Here is an 18294-nt window from a genome sequence, read left to right on the forward strand (position 1 = left end):
TTTCAAAGAGTTGAGGCACTGTAACTTCTCAATATTTCTTGTTATTTGTTTCATTGTGATAATTAAATGACAAAACTCTTAAAAACAATCAGAACTACCAAGATTTAGTCCCAGGAGTAGACAAAATATTTTTAGGTTAAAACTGGGCACTGGATAGAAATATTGGTGGTGGCTATCAGCAGGAACAGATAAAGAGGGAAAATTAAACCTGAAAACCCATAATAAATATGTAGTTAGAAAAGATGTTAAAGGAATAAAGATGGGGGACCAAAAAAAAAAAAAAAAAAGACATGTTTCATGTGAAAATAAATCAAGGAAAAGCTCGTTTAAAATGGAATCAGGAAGCCCTGCAGGAGAGCTCTCAGATACTTAGCTCTCAGATACTTTCCACTGTTGCAGCCTGCAAAACCGGAAGGAATGGGGAAGATAAAAGTTATTTCAACAAAGTCAGCTTATATAGAACTCTTTGTGTAAAATTCTGTGTCTCAACTTCTTATCCACGATGATTAGAATGTTACTTTTCTTCTGGTACAAGGGAGGACATTTTTCACATTTTGGAATCTCGTCACCTGCTTTTAAGAAAAGGAAGATCCCTCCCTGCTCTAGCAACAATGCACTGACCACAGATTGCATCTAATAATAAACCGCCACAAACTCTAGCTCTTGTTTTTCTCCAATGAACTTTTAATTCAAGACAACCCTCTCCAATCTCCCCTTAAAACCTAATAAAAGCTGACCTTTCCTTTGTCTTTTCGCACTTGCCTGTGATTCACCATAGCTTGCCTAATCCAAATTGCAATTCTCTGCTTTACCCCCTATCCCCTCCATAAACCCATTTTGCTGTTAAAACAATTGGCTGTTTTATGTTTAAGGTCAACATCCACAACCTCTACCCCAAAATCCTATGTAGTCTAAAAAGTTAAAATTGTGATGGTATATAAGGAATGAACATAGATTTAAACTTAGATTTGTTTTTCGAAATTTGTGGTATTAAAACTGGGGTCTACTACTGAAGCTAAACTGCAAAGCAGGTTTTGTAAGAGACTAGTTTACTAAGATAGGAAAGCGTGGAACAGTTATAAAGACGCGAAAAGAATTTATATTCAATTATAATTATGTTTGAATAGTTAACAATATAAGGTGTACTATTACTAGGTGCCACAGAGGTTTCAAAAAGCTATGAACGATAATTAACGTATTTCCCATATACACTACATCCTCAAGAATATGTAGTGTGTGGGGGAGGGCTGGACATATATATATATAAAGAGTGAACAGTAAAGTACAGGGGTATCTAACCCGGCCAAACGCGAGTCTAATTACCATCACAGGGATCCTCAATGCGCATTCTTCTCCACCGCTACCCCAGCATGCGCCTGCTCGCAGCCCTGGCCTCCGCACGCCCTTGGATCTGCCCCCGGGGGACCGTCAGCTCCCTCAACGAGCGTGCGGAGCGGACCGGGTGGGCCAGGAGCGCCGGCCGGAGGTGACCCCACAGTCCGTCATTCTCAGGACTTTAACGGCGCCCTGGAGCCGCACAACCCTCCGACGCGCAGACGCAGGAGGAACGCGAGGCCCCGCATACGGCTGTGAGGGGCGTGGTGCCCCGTCCCCTTAGTCGGCGGACCATAGAGCTTTCAGACCTCCAGGATTCCTAGAGAGCTTCCGGAAGTGGCTTGGGGCAAGATGCGTGTTGGCCGGTGTTGTGCCTCCGCACGTTTGGAAGTTGGGGGCTGGAGGGGCCTCGTCGGGTTACAGCTTCGCCCCTTTTTCTCTCAGCCCTTCCTCCAAGTCTGTCCACCTTTTGCCACCTCCTTTCCCCACCCGTGGGCCTCCCCTGGAACTCACGGTGAGTATGGTTCTGGCCGGAGAAAGGGGAGTGCTTTGTGGCCAGACCAGGCCGCTGCTGAGGACAAGCCCGAGGGGTCCGGAGACGGGGCCTGAGCCGAGATCTTGGTGACTTGGTCGGTCAGGGGCCGCTGTGGTTGCCGGCACAGGCCGAGTCCGCCTGCCCAAACTTTTTGCGAGGGAACCTTTAATGGAGATTCGCTTTCTTCTTCTCCAGTCGTTCTGTGGTGGTGTTTGCAATCGATCTTAATTTGTTTTAAAATAGGAATCTGTCCCCACTCTCTGTTTCCACACTCAATTGTTTTTACTTAGCAATTTTGCATTTCCGTCACAATTCTCTTTTTTTCCTAAAGGATATATTTTGCTTTTGGAAGCCCCAGCTATCCTTGGAAAACTATTTTTGCTGTTAAGTTATTCTTTCTGCTCTTTGTAGTGTATTCGGAGCATGGTGTTATGTTGACTAGATAAATGTACGAAAGAAACATGTTTTGACAACTTGGGTAATATAAAATTCAGCCTCATTCAGAATACTTTACTTACTTCGTTTATTAAAGCTAATTGAAGTAGATGCCTGGGAACGCTTTAGGAGGGGCCCCATTTCCAAAACTCAGGTGACTTTTGAATAAATTTTAAGTAATTAAGACTTCCACTACCACCTCCAAAAAACAATCTGTATTTTTGTTTGATTAGTTCAGTTAAGTATATTTATGCAGTAATCATAGTTTTAGCAAATGTATATGTATTTTGAATTTATCTTGTGGTTAAGTGTAAAATGTGGTAGATGTTAAACCATTCAGCCTACACTGTGTGAGATACTTGCAATGCACAGTGTTTGCTTCACCTTGATCTTTAAAGCCTGGAAAATATCTTTGTTTTGTTTTATTTTCAGCTCCCAAACTTCCCAAATTAGACTTAAATTAGTCTGCAGAAAGCATTCCTTTTTCGTCTATTGAAAAGATAATCATATGTTAAAATCAGTGTTGTGCCTTCAGTAGTTCACAGGATTATAGCGTTTGAGATGGGAAGAAGTTTTGAAGAGTGATTATTTTAACTTCCTAAATCAATAAAGTTGACGAGGTATTCTTAAAAGAGAATGTAAAAAGCAGTCTATACACAAGGCGCTTAGTACAGGTGTGTATACACAAAACTGTTTAAGAGGAAGATACATAATGATCTAATTCTGTAGTACCTATCTTTGTACTTGGTTAGCTATAGGTTGTAATTGTCAACTGTCTAGAGAGGGAAGAGGCTAAAAATGGAAAATTAGCTACTAAAAAAATAATCAAATGGGTAATGGACAAGATTGGTTGGCTAATTTAGTTTAAAATATAAAAAAAACTGATAATTAGATAACTTCCATGAATTTCACTATTGAGACTTTATTTAATGTCATTTAGAATTATATTATTATTTTAATTTAATATTTTAATGTATCTACAACATGAGTGCTGTTCAGTAATGAACACTTAACGTTGAAATATTTTATAGCTAGTATTGATGAGCATTGATTATAAGACAGAAGATGGCCAGTAGTTCAGGTAAAGATGAACCTTGACTTTAGGGAATTCATAAGAAAACATGGTAAAACTCTGACTATGTAGTATCACATTCAAAACAGAGCTTAGAATTCATGTCCCATGGTAATGACTCTAAGTTTTTAATCTATAAGTATATTTTAAGAAAGTTTAAGAATTTATTATATTTTCATTGATTTTTAAAATGAATTATTTTAAAACCATGGATGTTAATCCCGTCTATTCAAAACAAAATTGATTACCCCTTATTTGAAACTCTCCAGAAAAATCTCAGCCTCTTGCCCAAATTCACTCTTCCTTGAAATCTCACTATTCCAGGAAATTCCCCCACTTCTCTGTAAAGTTAACGTCTATGAATTAAATCCTCTGTTGTTACGTATCATATTTAACCTTATCTCTTGCTCCTTGATTCTTCCTACTTGTAGTTTACTCCCCAAACTGTTGTAACTAGCCTTGTCTAATTTTCAAATTCTCTTTCTTTTCTGTCCACACTCTCTAAGTAGGGGTTATTAACCTTCCCGGAGTTCTTGGATGGGTGTTTGTTGTGTGAACTCTGATGAAACTGAATGTAAACTTCTGTGCCTATGGGCTTTTTTCTGGGGAAGAATTCTGTTTTCATTAGATTGAGAAATTATGAGCCACCCCTATGTCACCTTCTCTACCCGCCAAAACTCTGAAAGATACACTCCTTTGAAGACTCATGTCAGGAACAATACGTAATCTGATTTTCCTTCTGAATACCTGTTTCTTCTTTCCCTTTGTGGACTGTAGGTCTGTGGCTTTATCTTGATGTTAGCATTTCTTGCCAGCTGCTTTTGGATATGCTACCCTTGGTTATACTCTTCTTCATTCTCTATAGTGCTGCCTTCAGTCATGTTTTTCTCCAGTCCATTGTCTGGAGATAACAATGTCTGCCATTGTTATCTTTCTGGCACACAAATATGTAATATAACTTCCTACTTAAAAAGAGATACAAAGAAAAAAGTCACTGCCACAAACATTTGCAAGAAAACCATGACCATGGGCAGACATTGTGGTACGTGCTGTACACAATGTGATAAACCCTATGTTTGGACCATGCTGAACTACCTTGGCAAGAATGAGCACCTTAATCTGCTGGGGGCAGGGCAGCTAAGGAGTGGGGGCAACAGGGAAGTCCTAATTAAAAAGGTAACAGGTTAGCTGAGACTTTTATGTTAGAGTTGAATGATTTCAGCAAGACCAGGTTTTATCGACATTGACATTGACGCTTTGGGCCAGATAATTCTTTGCTGTGGGGTGGTTATGTTAATGCATTATGGGATTTTTACTAGCATCTCTAGCCTCTACCTACTAGATACTAGTAGCATACCTTCTCAGTTGTAACAACCAAAAATATCTCCAGATGTTGCCAAATCCTAGGAAAAGGGGGCAGGATTGCCCTTGGTTGAGAACCACTGAGCTAGAGGAAAGAGCTCTGCAAGGCAGTGGAATTATGAGAAAGCCACATTCAGAAAAGACTATATGAAGGAGAGTTGGTAGCAGATAAAGCTAGGCAGATTTACATTACATATTATGCTGAAAAGTTGGATTTCCTGTTGAAAATTTTAAGAAGGTGAGTTGTATTACATATTTGTTAAAACAATCTTTCTAGCAGTATATTAGTTTCATGGGACTACCATAACAAAGTACCACAAACTGGGCGGCTTAACACAACAGCAGCTTATTCTCTCACAGTTATGAAGGCTAAAAGTCCAAAATCAAGGTGTCAACAGGGTCATGCTCTCCTTACTTCTGGTTGTCACTGATAATCCTTGGCTTTCCTTGGCTTGCAGCTGCATAACTCCCTGCCTCTGTAGTCACATACACATTCTTTATGTCTGTATCTTCACGTGGCCGCCTCTTTTTGTTAACCTCTGTGTCTCTTCTTAAAAATTCACCAGTTGTATGGGATTAAGGTCCCACCCTACTCCAGTATAACCTTACCTTAGCTTGATTATATCTGCAAATACCCTATTTCCAGATAAGATCACATTTACAGATACCAGAGGTTAGGACTTCAACATATCTTTTGGGAGGGACACAATTCAACACACAGTAGGCAACTTTGTGGAACATGAAAAGCATAACCAAAGGCAAGAAGACCACTTAACCGCTGCAACTGCAGGCAAGAGATGATGCCTGATACTGAAGATAAAATCCAGACATATATCCAAGAAGCCAATTATAAAATTTATATCAGAAGACAATGGGACTAGAGAAGCCAAAACAATTTTGAAAATGAACAACAAAGTTGCAAGACTCTTAGTACTTGATTTCAAGATTTTAAAAGCCACAACAATCAAGACAGTTTTGTATTGGTGAAAGGATAAACATATATGTCAGTGGAACAGAATAGAGATTCCAGAAATAGACACACTCATATATAGTCAATTGATTTTTGACAAAGATGTAAAGATAATTCAGTATATAAAAGATAATCTTTTCTGCAAATAGTGCTAGAACAATTTGACAGCTGTACGCAAACAAAAAAAACACTTCCATACCTCCAATTCTGTACAAAAATTAACTCACAAGGAATCAGAGAGCTAAAAGTAAAACCTAAGACTATAAAACTTTTAGAAGAAAACAGGAGAAAATCTTTGTGACCATGGATTAAGCAAAGATTTCTTAGATATGACACCAAAAGTACAATCCCTAAAAGAAAAAATTGACAAATTAGACTTTAAAAAATTAATGAATTTCTATTCTTGGAAAGGCACTGTTAAAAAAAATGAAAAAGTGGAAATATTTGCAAGTCATGTATTTCCCTCATGAAATATGTAAGGAATTCTCAAAAGTCAACAATAAAATATATAAGGAACTCTCAAAAGTCAACGATAAAAAAAAATCTCCTAATCTTAAAAATGCACAAAAGTTTTGATTTCTGAGGGGGAGGTAATTAGGTTTCTTCACTGATTTCCACTTAGAGGAGGTACTGGGGATTGAACCCGGGGCCATTTGGGGTGTAATTGAGCTATACCCTCCCCCCCCAAAAAAATGCACCGAAGTTTTAAACAGATACTTACCAAAGAGGATATAGTTGTCCCTCAGAATCCATGGGGGATTGACTCCCAGACCCCCCATGGGTGCTAAAATTTCCTGACTCTCAAGTGCCTTATATAAAATGGTGTAGAATTTGCATATAAGCTACACATATCCTCCCATATATTTTAAATCATCTCTAGATTATTTATAGTAAAATGTAAATGCTATGTAAATAATTGGTAATGTGGGACAAGTTCAGGTTTTGCCTTTTGGAACTCTCTGGAATTTTTTTTTTCCTCAAATGTCTCTGATCTGTGGGTGGCTGAATCTAAGGATGTGGAACCTATGGATATGGAGGGCCAACTGTATATGGATGGCAGATAAGCATAGGAAAGGTTGCTCAACATTATTAGTAGACAAATGCAAATTAAAACATTAGTGAGATACTACTATACACCTATTAGAATGTCTAAAGTTAAATATATATAGATATATATCAAATGATGGTCAGGATATGGAGCAACTTCCCTTATCATGTTGGGTGCTTTGGAAAACAGTTTGGCAGTTTCTTATAAAATTATACATATACTTACCATATGACCCAGCAGTTTTACTTCTAGATATTTACACAGGTGAAGTGAAAACTATGTTTACACAAAAACTCATATGCAGATGCAACTTTATTTGTAATTAACAAAAACTGTAAACAATTGAGATCTCTGTCAACTGGGGGATGGATAAACTAACATACATCTATGTAAGGAATAAACTGCTACATGCAACAACATTGATGGTCTCAAGTACATTATGCTAAGTGAAAGATGCCAGACTCAAAAGGGTACATACTGTATGTCTTTTTTATAAGACATTCTGGAATGTCATTAGTGTATGGAGCTAGATATTGGGGTTGCAAGTGTTTATAGGGCACCCAGGTTCCTTGGATGCAGGACCTGTGCTCCAAAGAGAGTTCTAGAACTGAAATCCATAGTAGAAGTTGTTAGCCTGGAGACAGGAGGGAAGATGGCGAGAGGAGCACAGGTAGAATAATGAATGTTAGATGAAGAGGAAAGTGTTGGGACAGTTCTTGACAATACCTTGAGCTAAATTATATGGACATTGGTCTCATCTGTTAAGAGTGAGGGACAGGTTGAGAGTGGACGTGTATGAAAACAGTACAGCATGTATAGCAAACACTGAAAGAAGCAGCACTGAGGACCAGCTGAGGCTAAATGCAGAATTTCAGTTAGACCCTGTCTACATGGTTTGCTGACTTTGTTTAGCCATTTTCCACATCCCCAGGAGAGAAAGCAGAAGGAAAGGGTTAGTCCCAGGTGGGTTTGGCATGACACATGGCTAAGGAGAGGATCACTTAAATGAAGTCCCTGTCATGGTAGGGAGTTTGTTAAGATATCTTAGTAAATTACTATGATCTTTGTTACGCCTTTACACTATTTGTCATTTTCTCTTCCTTAAGAAATATCCTTTAAAAAGAGGCCCTCAGAAGGTTCTTCTCTTAAGAAGATAAAGAAGGTAGTGGGAACAAGCCTCCTGAGCTTTTCCAGCCCTAAATGGCTGCAGAATCAAGAAAGTCTGTAGCCCCATCCCCACCAGACCAGACTCCTGAAGAGGACCTTGTAATTGTCAAGGTAGAGGAAGATCATGGTTGGGACCAGGAATCAAGTCTACATGAAAGTAACCCTCCTGGCCAAGAGCTGTTCCGCCTGCGCTTCAGGAAGTTATGCTACCAGGAGACACTAGGACCCCGAGAAGCTCTGATCCAACTCCGGGCACTTTGCCATCAGTGGCTGAGGCCAGATTTGAACACCAAGGAGCAGATCCTAGAGCTTCTAGTGCTGGAGCAGTTCCTGACCATCCTGCCCGAGGAGCTCCAGACTCTGGTTAAGGAGCATCAGCTGGAGAATGGAGAGGAGGTGGTGACACTATTGGAAGATTTGGAAAGGCAAATTGATATACTGGGACGGCCGGTAAGTAGAAGGAGGCATGCAAGCTATGACCGGGAGAGTCCTGGAAGCTGTGTGGAGGGACATACACAACAGTGGGAGAATAAATGCTGAGCATGAGTTTCTCTTGGAGGAGGATATATAAATCCACTTTTATCCTCATAACATTCATACAGCTGTATTAATATCCTTATTTGCCAGATGGAAAACTGATGCACAGAGAGCTTAACTTACTTTTTTCAGGGGCACGCAGATAATTAAAGGTAGATCTGAGACCAGAACTCATGTTTCCTAGTTCCTCAGCAAAAGTTTTTTCCACTGAAGAGAACTGCTTTAAGTTTCAGTTTATCATTCTTTTCCTGCTTTGGGAGTGCAAAATATTGGCATTGTGTGCAGCAGGGAGGGCATTAGCAATCTTTTCCTTCAGTGCTAAGCAGAAAATGATGCCTTTCTGTGCTAATCAACATGTCCGTGTTCCTTACTGCCCCTTGGAAGTAAGTGAGTTTCTGCTTCTTCCTTCCCCAAGCATGTATCCCTGTGGATGTGATCTTAGTCCTCATCACTGTTCACTTCATTTCTCAAAGGGGTTTCTTACAATGTAACTGTCCCATTGTTTCCAGGTCCCGGCTCGTGCACATGGACATAGGGTACTCTGGGAGGAGGTGGTGCATTCGGAATCTGCACCCGAGCCTCCAGATACTCAGCCCCAACCTGTGGCAACCCAGCACAAATCTCCAGTGCTCCAAGGGTCACAAGAGAGAGGTAAGGAGCCAGATTTCATTGATGAGGAGTGAGGAAGTAGAAAAAAAAAGAGAGTACATTTGAGACATCTATCTAGTTCCTGGAGAACCAGAAACTAGAATCACTTGTTTACAGACCAGCCATAAGATCTAGTTTAAATGTTTATCTAGGTTTCAAATACTGACTATCAGTCCTAGTGGTAAACTCACAAACAAATTAAAGAATTTGGGGATTTTTATGTATTTACACATTTCTATTACCCAAGTGTATTTGCAACATAAGCTTTTGGAGGTTTTACTGGTATCATCATACTGCTTTATTTGTGAATGTTTCAGTATGACTTCCTCAAATAAGAGCATTTTCTTAGATAACCACAATAAATTGATCACGGTTAGGAATTTCTAATTCCGATACAATACTAATCTAGTCCACAGTTCATGTACATAGTTTGCCAGTCATCCCAGTAATGCTCTTCCAGAGTCTAGTCCAAGATCACACTTTGCAATTAGTTATGTTTAGTTTCCTTTAACTTGGAATAGTTCCTCAGCCTTTCTTTGCCTTTCATGATCTTGACATTTTTTAAAGAGTACAGATCAGTTACCTTGTAAAATGGCTGCAATTTGAGTTTGTGTGATGTTTCCTCATATTTGAATTCAAGCTGTGTATATTTGGCAGGGAACACTCCGGAAATGAAACTGTGGCCTTCTCAGGGCTACAACAGAAATTTATCTGTTACTGGTGGTATTATCTTTGATGACTTGGTTAAGGTTATCCTTGATTGGTTATTTCTTATAAAGTTACTATTTTTCCCATTGTAATTAATAAATAATTTGTGGGGAGATATTCTTGAGTCTATGTAAATATTCTTGTCCTCATCACACTTTTGTTGCTAAAACACTAGTTTTAGTATTCATTGATGCTCCTTGACTGAATCGGTGATTACTAAGACTGTTACAAAGTGATTATTTTCTAACTCTATCATTTTTTCTACATTTGTTTGTTTATTATAATGGGGAATGTTTCTTTTCCCCCCCATCTTGTTTTTATTTATCAGTATGGACACATAAATTCTTATTTTATTCCAGAAATATTCTGTTACAGTCTTTGTTTTGATGCTTACATTGTCTTAGACTTGACCAGAGGAGGCCTCTTCAGTCTGGCTCCTGTGTTCTATAGACATTTCCGTGTCCCTTTTTGAGAACTTTCTTTCTTAAAGAAAAAGATAAGATATTCTAGTCTCATCTCATACTTGCCCCGCATTTCTTATTTTTTTCACTTATGTGATTTATAGCAGTTTGTTTTAAGTAAGTGGATTTTTAATATTCCTAAAGAAGAATCATAGAAACATTTTCAGTTAATAATGTAATTCTTGTTTTAAGTTCTAAAACCTATTGCGCAAGACACAGTAGTCTGTGGTGATTTGGATATTATATTGTTTGGTATTTATAGGAAACAGATCCAGTCATGGTAGACATGGTAGCAGAGATAGATTGGTTCTCATATTCAGTTTTCCAAGAGATCAGGACCTAAAGAAATACTGAATACAAGCACAAGGATAGGCTATAGCTTTGATGGTAGAGAAGAAATTGTAAATTAATTCCTCTTAGGAAACCAGAACACTTTCTATTTTTGTCATGTAACTTCAGGCTAAGTGGGACATCAAAGTGCAGATGTTTTGGGAGCAACCATAAGTATGGATCCAGAGAAAGATTATCAGCATTTCATATGTGAAAACTCTGGTATGCATATCTGCTGAAATACAGATAATTTTGGAATGGGCTAGAGCTGGCCCCCATAACCACAGGACAAGGCTGGTCTCATTCATAGCTCCTTTTTCTCTCAGCCATGTCTGCTTCACAGAGTCCTACCCCTTCCCAGAAAGGAAGTCCTGGAGACCAGGAGATGACAGCTGCGCTTCTCACAGCAGGGTTCCAGGTGAGTTGTGCTCCTCACTGAAACCCCATAGCTCTACTTGACAGTGTTGTGGCATCTACTCCATGTCTGGACTGTTTGTAGCAGAGCTCATGAAGAACTTGTCCCAAATTCTTCCACAAAGAGACAGATTGATCCTCGATTTTCCCTCAGTAAATCTGGTGCATTTTCCTTTTCTTCCCAACTAGCTATGTAGAGCCCTTTATACAGTACGATCCCACCGCTTGATCCTCTCCAACCCTGGTGGAGCTCTCCGACACTGTGTTTGAGCTGTGGAACACTCCCAGTCCCCAAATGGGGATCTTGTTTTGTTTCAGACTTTGGAGAAGATCGAAGATATGGCTGTTTCCCTAATTCGAGAGGAGTGGCTTCTTGATCCATCACAGAAGGATCTGAGTAGAGATAACAGGCCAGAGAATTACAGAAACATGTTCTCCCTGGGTAAGGAAAGCTCTGGTTATTATCATATAAGGCTGTTTGTTTGTGTGTACAGTAGCTTTGAGCTTTCTGAAAGACATAGTTGAGTTTAAACTCAAAGTCCAACAGAGAGATAAAATGTTGAGACTTCCTGAGTTCTAAAAGGAAACTTTTATTCTCTAATGCAGCACTTACCTTACAGTTTGTAGCTGGGTATTGGTCTCTGCCAGTTGGAAATTGAAATCTTCTAGCGCTGAGTTCATACTTAGGCCTGTTGTGCTCGTCCCCTGTAATGACTGGGGCTTTTTTCCATTCCTGTTCTACTCGTTAGCTCTTGTACTAGTTCCATATTCCTTCCCACCCCTCAGCTTCCACTTCTTCTCAGCTGATACCATCTCTACTTTACTCCTCCTCCCTGCACCCTCTTTTTCGATGGCAGTTCTTCCCCAGTTAGGTGTGTAGTACTTCTGTTTGCCCTGCTCCTTTCTCCCCATTTTATGAAGGTGTTTTGGAGACAGGTGAAAGCTTTGCCGTGTAACTGTTCCACGTGTAGTTTCCTCTTCCCCTATCTCTTGATTCCTCTCTCCTAACATAGAGAGTAGGAAGTGACATTGGCTTGATGTTTATTATATTTTTATTTCAGGTGGTGAGACCAGGAATGAGAACAGGGAATTAGTTTCGAAACAGGTAATATCTTCTGGAATCCAGCCACATGGAGAGACAGCTGCCAAATGCAACGGGGATGTTATCGGGGGTCTTGAGCGTGGAGAAGCCCGAGACCTTCTGGGCACATTAGAGAGGCAGCGGGGAAATCCTACCCAAGAAAGACGGCATAAATGTGATGAATGTGGGAAGAGCTTTGCTCAGAGTTCAGGCCTTGTTCGCCACTGGAGAATCCACACTGGGGAAAAACCCTATCAGTGTAATGTGTGTGGTAAAGCCTTCAGTTACAGGTCAGCCCTTCTTTCCCACCAGGATATCCACAACAAAGTAAAACGCTACCACTGTAAGGAGTGTGGGAAAGCCTTCAGTCAAAACACAGGCCTGATCCTGCACCAAAGAATCCATACTGGGGAGAAGCCATATCAGTGCAATCAGTGTGGGAAGGCTTTCAGTCAGAGTGCGGGCCTTATTCTGCACCAGAGAATCCACAGTGGGGAGAGACCTTATGAATGTAATGAGTGTGGGAAAGCTTTCAGTCATAGCTCACACCTCATTGGACATCAGAGAATCCACACTGGGGAGAAGCCCTATGAGTGTGATGAGTGTGGGAAAACCTTCAGGCGGAGCTCACATCTTATTGGCCATCAGAGAAGCCACACTGGGGAGAAACCCTACAAATGCAATGAGTGTGGGAGGGCCTTCAGTCAAAAGTCAGGCCTCATTGAACATCAGAGAATCCACACTGGAGAACGACCCTATAAATGTAAAGAATGTGGGAAAGCTTTCAATGGGAACACTGGCCTCATTCAGCATCTGAGAATTCACACGGGGGAGAAACCCTATCAATGTAATGAGTGTGGGAAAGCCTTTATTCAGAGGTCAAGTCTCATTCGACATCAGAGAATCCACAGTGGGGAAAAATCTGAATCCACTGGAGTTTAGGAAAAAACTTCAGTCATAGTTTGGGCATTATTCAACATTAGAGGAACCACATGCTGGTGAGAGTTTTTCAGTGTACTAAAAAGGAAGTTCAGCATCATTACAACCTTGCCTAGGGTCAGGATTGATAGTGGTGGCAGAGTTAGAATAGCTCTTCAGTAGTTTGGGCCCATGGCCTTGTTGCAGGTCGATTGACTTGACTACCTTGAGAGGTGTCTGACGGAGTGGAGCTCCCAATGGGCTGATGGATCCTTTAGAAGCTTGAAGTAGCATTAGAGCAAGTTGCTTGTCGTGGCTCGAGGCACTTAACTGTGTCTCAGGTGAGTAGCTGTAGGGCTGAGAGGCTGCTCCTAGTTCCTCTGCTTCTTCCCATCTCCTGTGATTCCCCTCCTCCCATTTATTCCCCTGACGGTGCCCTTGTGCTCCTAATCTGATCTAAGAAGCTGCTTTAGAGTTTGAAGCAGCCTCTGTGTGAGACATATTTATATTTAGCTTTCTGAGATCCTAGTTCTAGGGACATTTTTACAGACACAATGTATTTATGCTTAAGTTTGCATTTTATTTGATTCTAATGCTCCTGATAGTCGATGGCAATCCATATTCCCAAGCAAACTCAAAATGCTATATTTTTAACATCATTCCAACATTTCTTTTCATATATCGCCTTCACTGACTCCACTGAGTCATTGAGCATCCATACTTATCCTTCACCACCCCCAGTCCCAGTACCTGTGTCAGCAAAGGAGGTGGACGCATTAGTGATGGTTGTGCAAATGATGCAGAGAAAGAGGTGAGTGGAGACTTAGTCCAGCTGCTCTTACGTGTGGATGGTTGTACCTTTTGGTGACTTCTAACTCTCCTTTCCACCTTCCCGTTGTACCCTGTGGTATGAATAGGTATTTACACTATCCTCGTTAAGGCATTACATGGGAGAAAGAGGAGACAGAGGTGCTTGAAGAAGTTATAAAAATCCTCACAAAGAATGTTCACTCATCCCTTGGGCCCATTACAAAACTGCTCTGTAGGTTCCTCTCAGTCTGCACAAACCCCCTGACTAGAGGATCTGTCACTTCCTGTCTTTACCCTCAGTCCACCTCCTTTGGTGGCCTCAGCACCTCACTCATTCTGCATCTGTTTTTTGCCATTAGCTTTACATATCTGCAGTGGTCATCTGTCGAATACTTCACCTCACAATTCCTCATTCTTCTGAACTCTGCTGCACTCCCATCTAAAATCCAGCAGACACAACATTAAACTCATTATCACCAGACACTATTTCATCTTTGAAGCTTTCAGTATACCAAGGGATATTGTATAAAGTAATGAGGCTGGTTTAAAGTAACATTCTGGACTTTCAGAAGCATCCAAACATGGGTGGTTCTTTCGATTGGGCAGTTCTAGCAGCTGTTAGCAGTGCTGTTATTCCAAGCACTGCCACTCTTTCAGATATTGGAACACTCTCAAGATTCTCATTTAATAAACCATACAAGAAAACTCTTTGTTACTCTTAAATTTCGTCTCATTTTTGACTGTTTGATTACTCACTTGTTCACCATATTTAAGACTGAGTAACTTTTGGCTATTTCCAAAATTGGGTTTCAAAATTGGAGTTAATTCCATTAATCCTATTCAGAAGAATATGATATACATTGTGATGAATTCCAAGATAAAGTACTCAGTTTCACACTGTGACTATCCTGAACAAGGACCACACTACTAATTATTTTATGACTGATGTTTTTTAAAATAAGTCATAAAATCTTACATTGCAGAGGTCCACCTTTTTGGGTCATAAATTCCTTCCCTGTAACATCCCTTCTCTACCCTACTGTGGCCCACATGGACCACTAATAACATCAAGGTTATCTACACCTATTTCATTGAGCCATTGGTACCCACTTGTCATTTGTCATCCCGGTTTCCTTGGTTTACTTTTTCAAAACAGTGCTTTTCGTTATTTGTTTCCTTATCTTCGTTCCCCTCTCTCTGCCTTTCTCTGTCTCACTTTCTTTGGCCTATAGATTACCGTTCCTAATGCTCTTGTACTTAAAATTACAAGAAACCAGAAACAGATAAATCTAGTTGTTTCTAGATCCTTGCTCTCCGCTTCAGTTGTGCCTTACTCTCTGTGAGATACTAATTCTGCCTAAGGCCAGTGCTACCTACGTGCAAATATTCCATAGGATGGGTACATTGTCAGAGGGAGAATACATGTGCGTGTGCGTACATGCATGTGCATGTATACACATGCTCCTCCCATGTAGTTTGGAGGAACAGTTGTCTCCTGTTCCAATGAAGACTTAGCAGAGCACCATATTGAAATGACTGTAGGTGTACCAACTAACATTTCTTTACTCAGAGTAATGTGTAGCCAGACTACTTAAATCTCAGAATTACTAAGCATCTGGCAGAAATGTAGAGAAAAAATAATATGACCAGAAAGATTAGTATTATACTGAGATACATGTGAGAAAAGACTGTGACTTGAAAGAACATTGTATATTAGGGCTGATTCAGCACACCTATAGAAATAGCCCAGTAGTATATATAAGACAGTAGAAGAAGGCTATTGTTTCTTTGGGGTATAAGTAGAAGTCCATTTTTGGTCTCCAGTTGTCACTCTTAGCATTAGAATGTTGTTGGTTCATCTGTATGACCTTATTTTGAGCTCCTTTGAGTGAAATGCACTAACTTCCTTTATCCTGCAGATTGTTTTTATACTTTTAATCTAAAATGAACTGTTGACCAGTAGTTTCTTTTGCTATTCTCAGCTTTTCATTTTAGGACCTGGCATGATAAAATGGTTCTTCTGTAACTGTTGCCATCCAGTATAGTCCTAGGAGAGACATCTTAGGTTTCAAAATTTTTCCCCATTGAGCAAAATGGCAATGCTAGAATGCAGTGGTTGATTCCCTATGAAACAGTTAGTTTCACTCTTGGTTCTGGGGCTCTAGATAACGATAGCTGACGTTTATTGAGCACTTACTATGTACCAAACCCTACATTATGTATTTCTCATGCTTCTGATAGATATTATATCCTTCATTTTATAGATGAGGAAACTGAGGCTTAGAGAATTGAGTGCGTTGACAAAGATCACACAGCTAGTAAGTGATAGAGCAGGGATTCTAACCCACATAGCCCGATTCTCTGAGCCTGTGCTCCTGACAGCGGGGCTACCGTATCTTCAATGAACACCCTAACCCTGTCCAGCCATTTAAAAATTACATATCCCTGCTCCTAAAAGCTACTGGGGAAGGAAATGCACAGTATAGTGCAAATCCAGTACAATTACCAAAATTTTTTGGTTTATAATTATATCTTTAAATATTGATACTTTGATGCTTTGTGGTACTAGAAAGCTAAATTCTGCAAGTAAAACATGTTTTAAAAAGTAAAACATGTTTAAAAACTGGGAGGACAAACCAATAACATAGATTCAAATAGACTTCTCTTTAAACTGCCCCAGAGAAAGTAGCATTGTGGAGGGAAATGAAACATCCATGCCCTGGGCCAGGCAGATGGATAGTTAAGACGACAACAGGAAGTTCCTCTACAGCATAAAATGTGTGAAAGCTTCGACTTGGCTGCTCATTTCCAACTACCATTTTATTTTTCTTCTGTCATTCATGGTTTTTCAATCCTGTTATCCATTGTTAAACCCCGTTGCCTCATTAATCTATTCTTCAAGCTTCTTGCTCTACTTACTCCACTGAAATGTCCTGAGAATCATCAGTGGATAAATACTGCCTTTTCTCTGTTCTTGTCCTTGATCTATATTTCATACTCTTGAATTTCCCCAGCATCTCAGGAATTCTATGCTCCTTTTTGGTCAATTTTCTTCACTTTTAGCTTTTCTTTATTGGTCTTTTTTTTCCCTCCTCTCCACTGAGAAAAATCTCCATGTCTTAATTTTATTCACTACTTTTTCTATACTTCTATTTATCTATTTTGATTGTTACACTTCTGTATTTCTGTATGGGGTGGGTCGTCTCTCAACTTGTGAACTTCTCCCCAGGTACCTCTCTTGCTATTTGAAAACAGAACTCATCATTCTGTCCCCAGCCCCCGTTTTCCTTTTAAATAGGCATCTTTGCTTAACATCTTTACCCTAACCAGACTCACTACCCTTCATTTCTTATCCCAATCTTGGAGTTATCCTTTAGTCTTTTTCTGGTCTCCACTGTTCATGTCCAAAATCTTGCTAAGTTGTTCCAGTTCTTAGTTGGTTTTCTCCTTGAAGGAGCTGGATTTTTTACATTTTTGCCATCCCTTTATAAATCTCTGCTGATCCATGTCATCTGAGGCCCAGGTTATTATAATCCTTTCTTTTCAGTTTCCTTCCTCCCATACCTTGTATGCTTCCAAGATGATCCTCCTCAAACTCCATTTTCATGTTGTCTCATTTTTCACTCAAGAACCCCAACAGATAATACCTATCAGAGCAGTGATGCTCCAAGTTCTCCATTACCTTGTTCTCCATGCTTAATCTGCCTCAGCCTCATTACTCTCCAGTACATTCACCTTGATCCATCATGGTCAAACTTCCTGTGACCTTCCACTGTTGTCTTACAAGCCCTTGCCTCTGTGCCTTTCTCATGCTGTTCCTGTGCTTAGATTTCTCTGTGGCCCTGGCTCATTGTTCATTACTCCCTTCAAAGCCTAGCTTCCAGTGTATCTTCTGAGTGAGCTCTCCCTGGCAATTTCACCTCACACTAAGACCTCCCTTATTCTGTGCTGCCTCAGCACTGATCCTTTGAGTTTGTACTGTGGTCCGTGCACTTACTGATAAGTTGTTTTATAATTATTTTCTAGCACTCTGTATTGTAGTTCACGTTTGTATTTATTTCCAGAATTAAATTGTAAGCTCCTTGAGGGCAGGAATACTAACTTTTACATTTGTATCTCTGCACCCCTTAGTGCCTAGTACAGTGCTGAGCACACAGTAGGCGTTGAATAAATGCTTGTTGAATTATTGTGTGGATTATTTATGGTGTTTTATCTACAGAAAATTTTAAACTACTTTCAAGGATGTATCTTAAAAATTTGTGCACTGACCCATTTCTGTTATACATGGATAACTGCCTACACTTAAGACTAAGACCAAAAAATTCAATTTGAGGAGGGTACCTGTGAAAAGTTGAAATGTGAAACTTTCCATTTGTTTGGCCAGACTTACTGGTTAAGAAAGAAAATAGGAAACTCTAAAGATTACTATTTATCATTGCAAAAGTGCTTGAGAGTAGACTTTT

At 39.9% G+C, this 18294-nt stretch overlaps 1 protein-coding gene across 1 annotated transcript; it reads left to right on the forward strand.

The window, feature by feature from the left end:
- Window positions 1-1605: 1605 nt before the first annotated feature.
- Window positions 1606-18018, forward strand: ZKSCAN8 (zinc finger with KRAB and SCAN domains 8). Its single transcript, XM_032463358.1, has 6 exons — window positions 1606-1849; window positions 7864-8374; window positions 8971-9112; window positions 10935-11026; window positions 11341-11464; window positions 12084-18018. Exons 2-6 carry the CDS (start codon window positions 7958-7960, stop codon window positions 13043-13045), a joined length of 1737 nt encoding a protein of 578 aa, XP_032319249.1. The 5' UTR covers window positions 1606-1849; window positions 7864-7957; the 3' UTR covers window positions 13046-18018.
- The last annotated feature ends 276 nt before the right edge of the window (window positions 18019-18294 follow it).

The sequence above is a fragment of the Camelus ferus genome, chromosome 20 (genome assembly GCF_009834535.1).
Source record: "Camelus ferus isolate YT-003-E chromosome 20, BCGSAC_Cfer_1.0, whole genome shotgun sequence".
NCBI lineage: Eukaryota > Metazoa > Chordata > Mammalia > Artiodactyla > Camelidae > Camelus > Camelus ferus.

Coding starts and splice junctions, on each gene's coding strand:
- ZKSCAN8 (XM_032463358.1), top strand. CDS start 7,958: ATGGCTGCAGAATCAAGAAAGTCTGTAGCCCCATCCCCACCAGACCAG. Junction 8,375..8,970: donor TTGATATACTGGGACGGCCG/GTAAGTAGAAGG, acceptor CATTGTTTCCAG/GTCCCGGCTCGTGCACATGG. Junction 11,465..12,083: donor CAGAAACATGTTCTCCCTGG/GTAAGGAAAGCT, acceptor TTTTTATTTCAG/GTGGTGAGACCAGGAATGAG.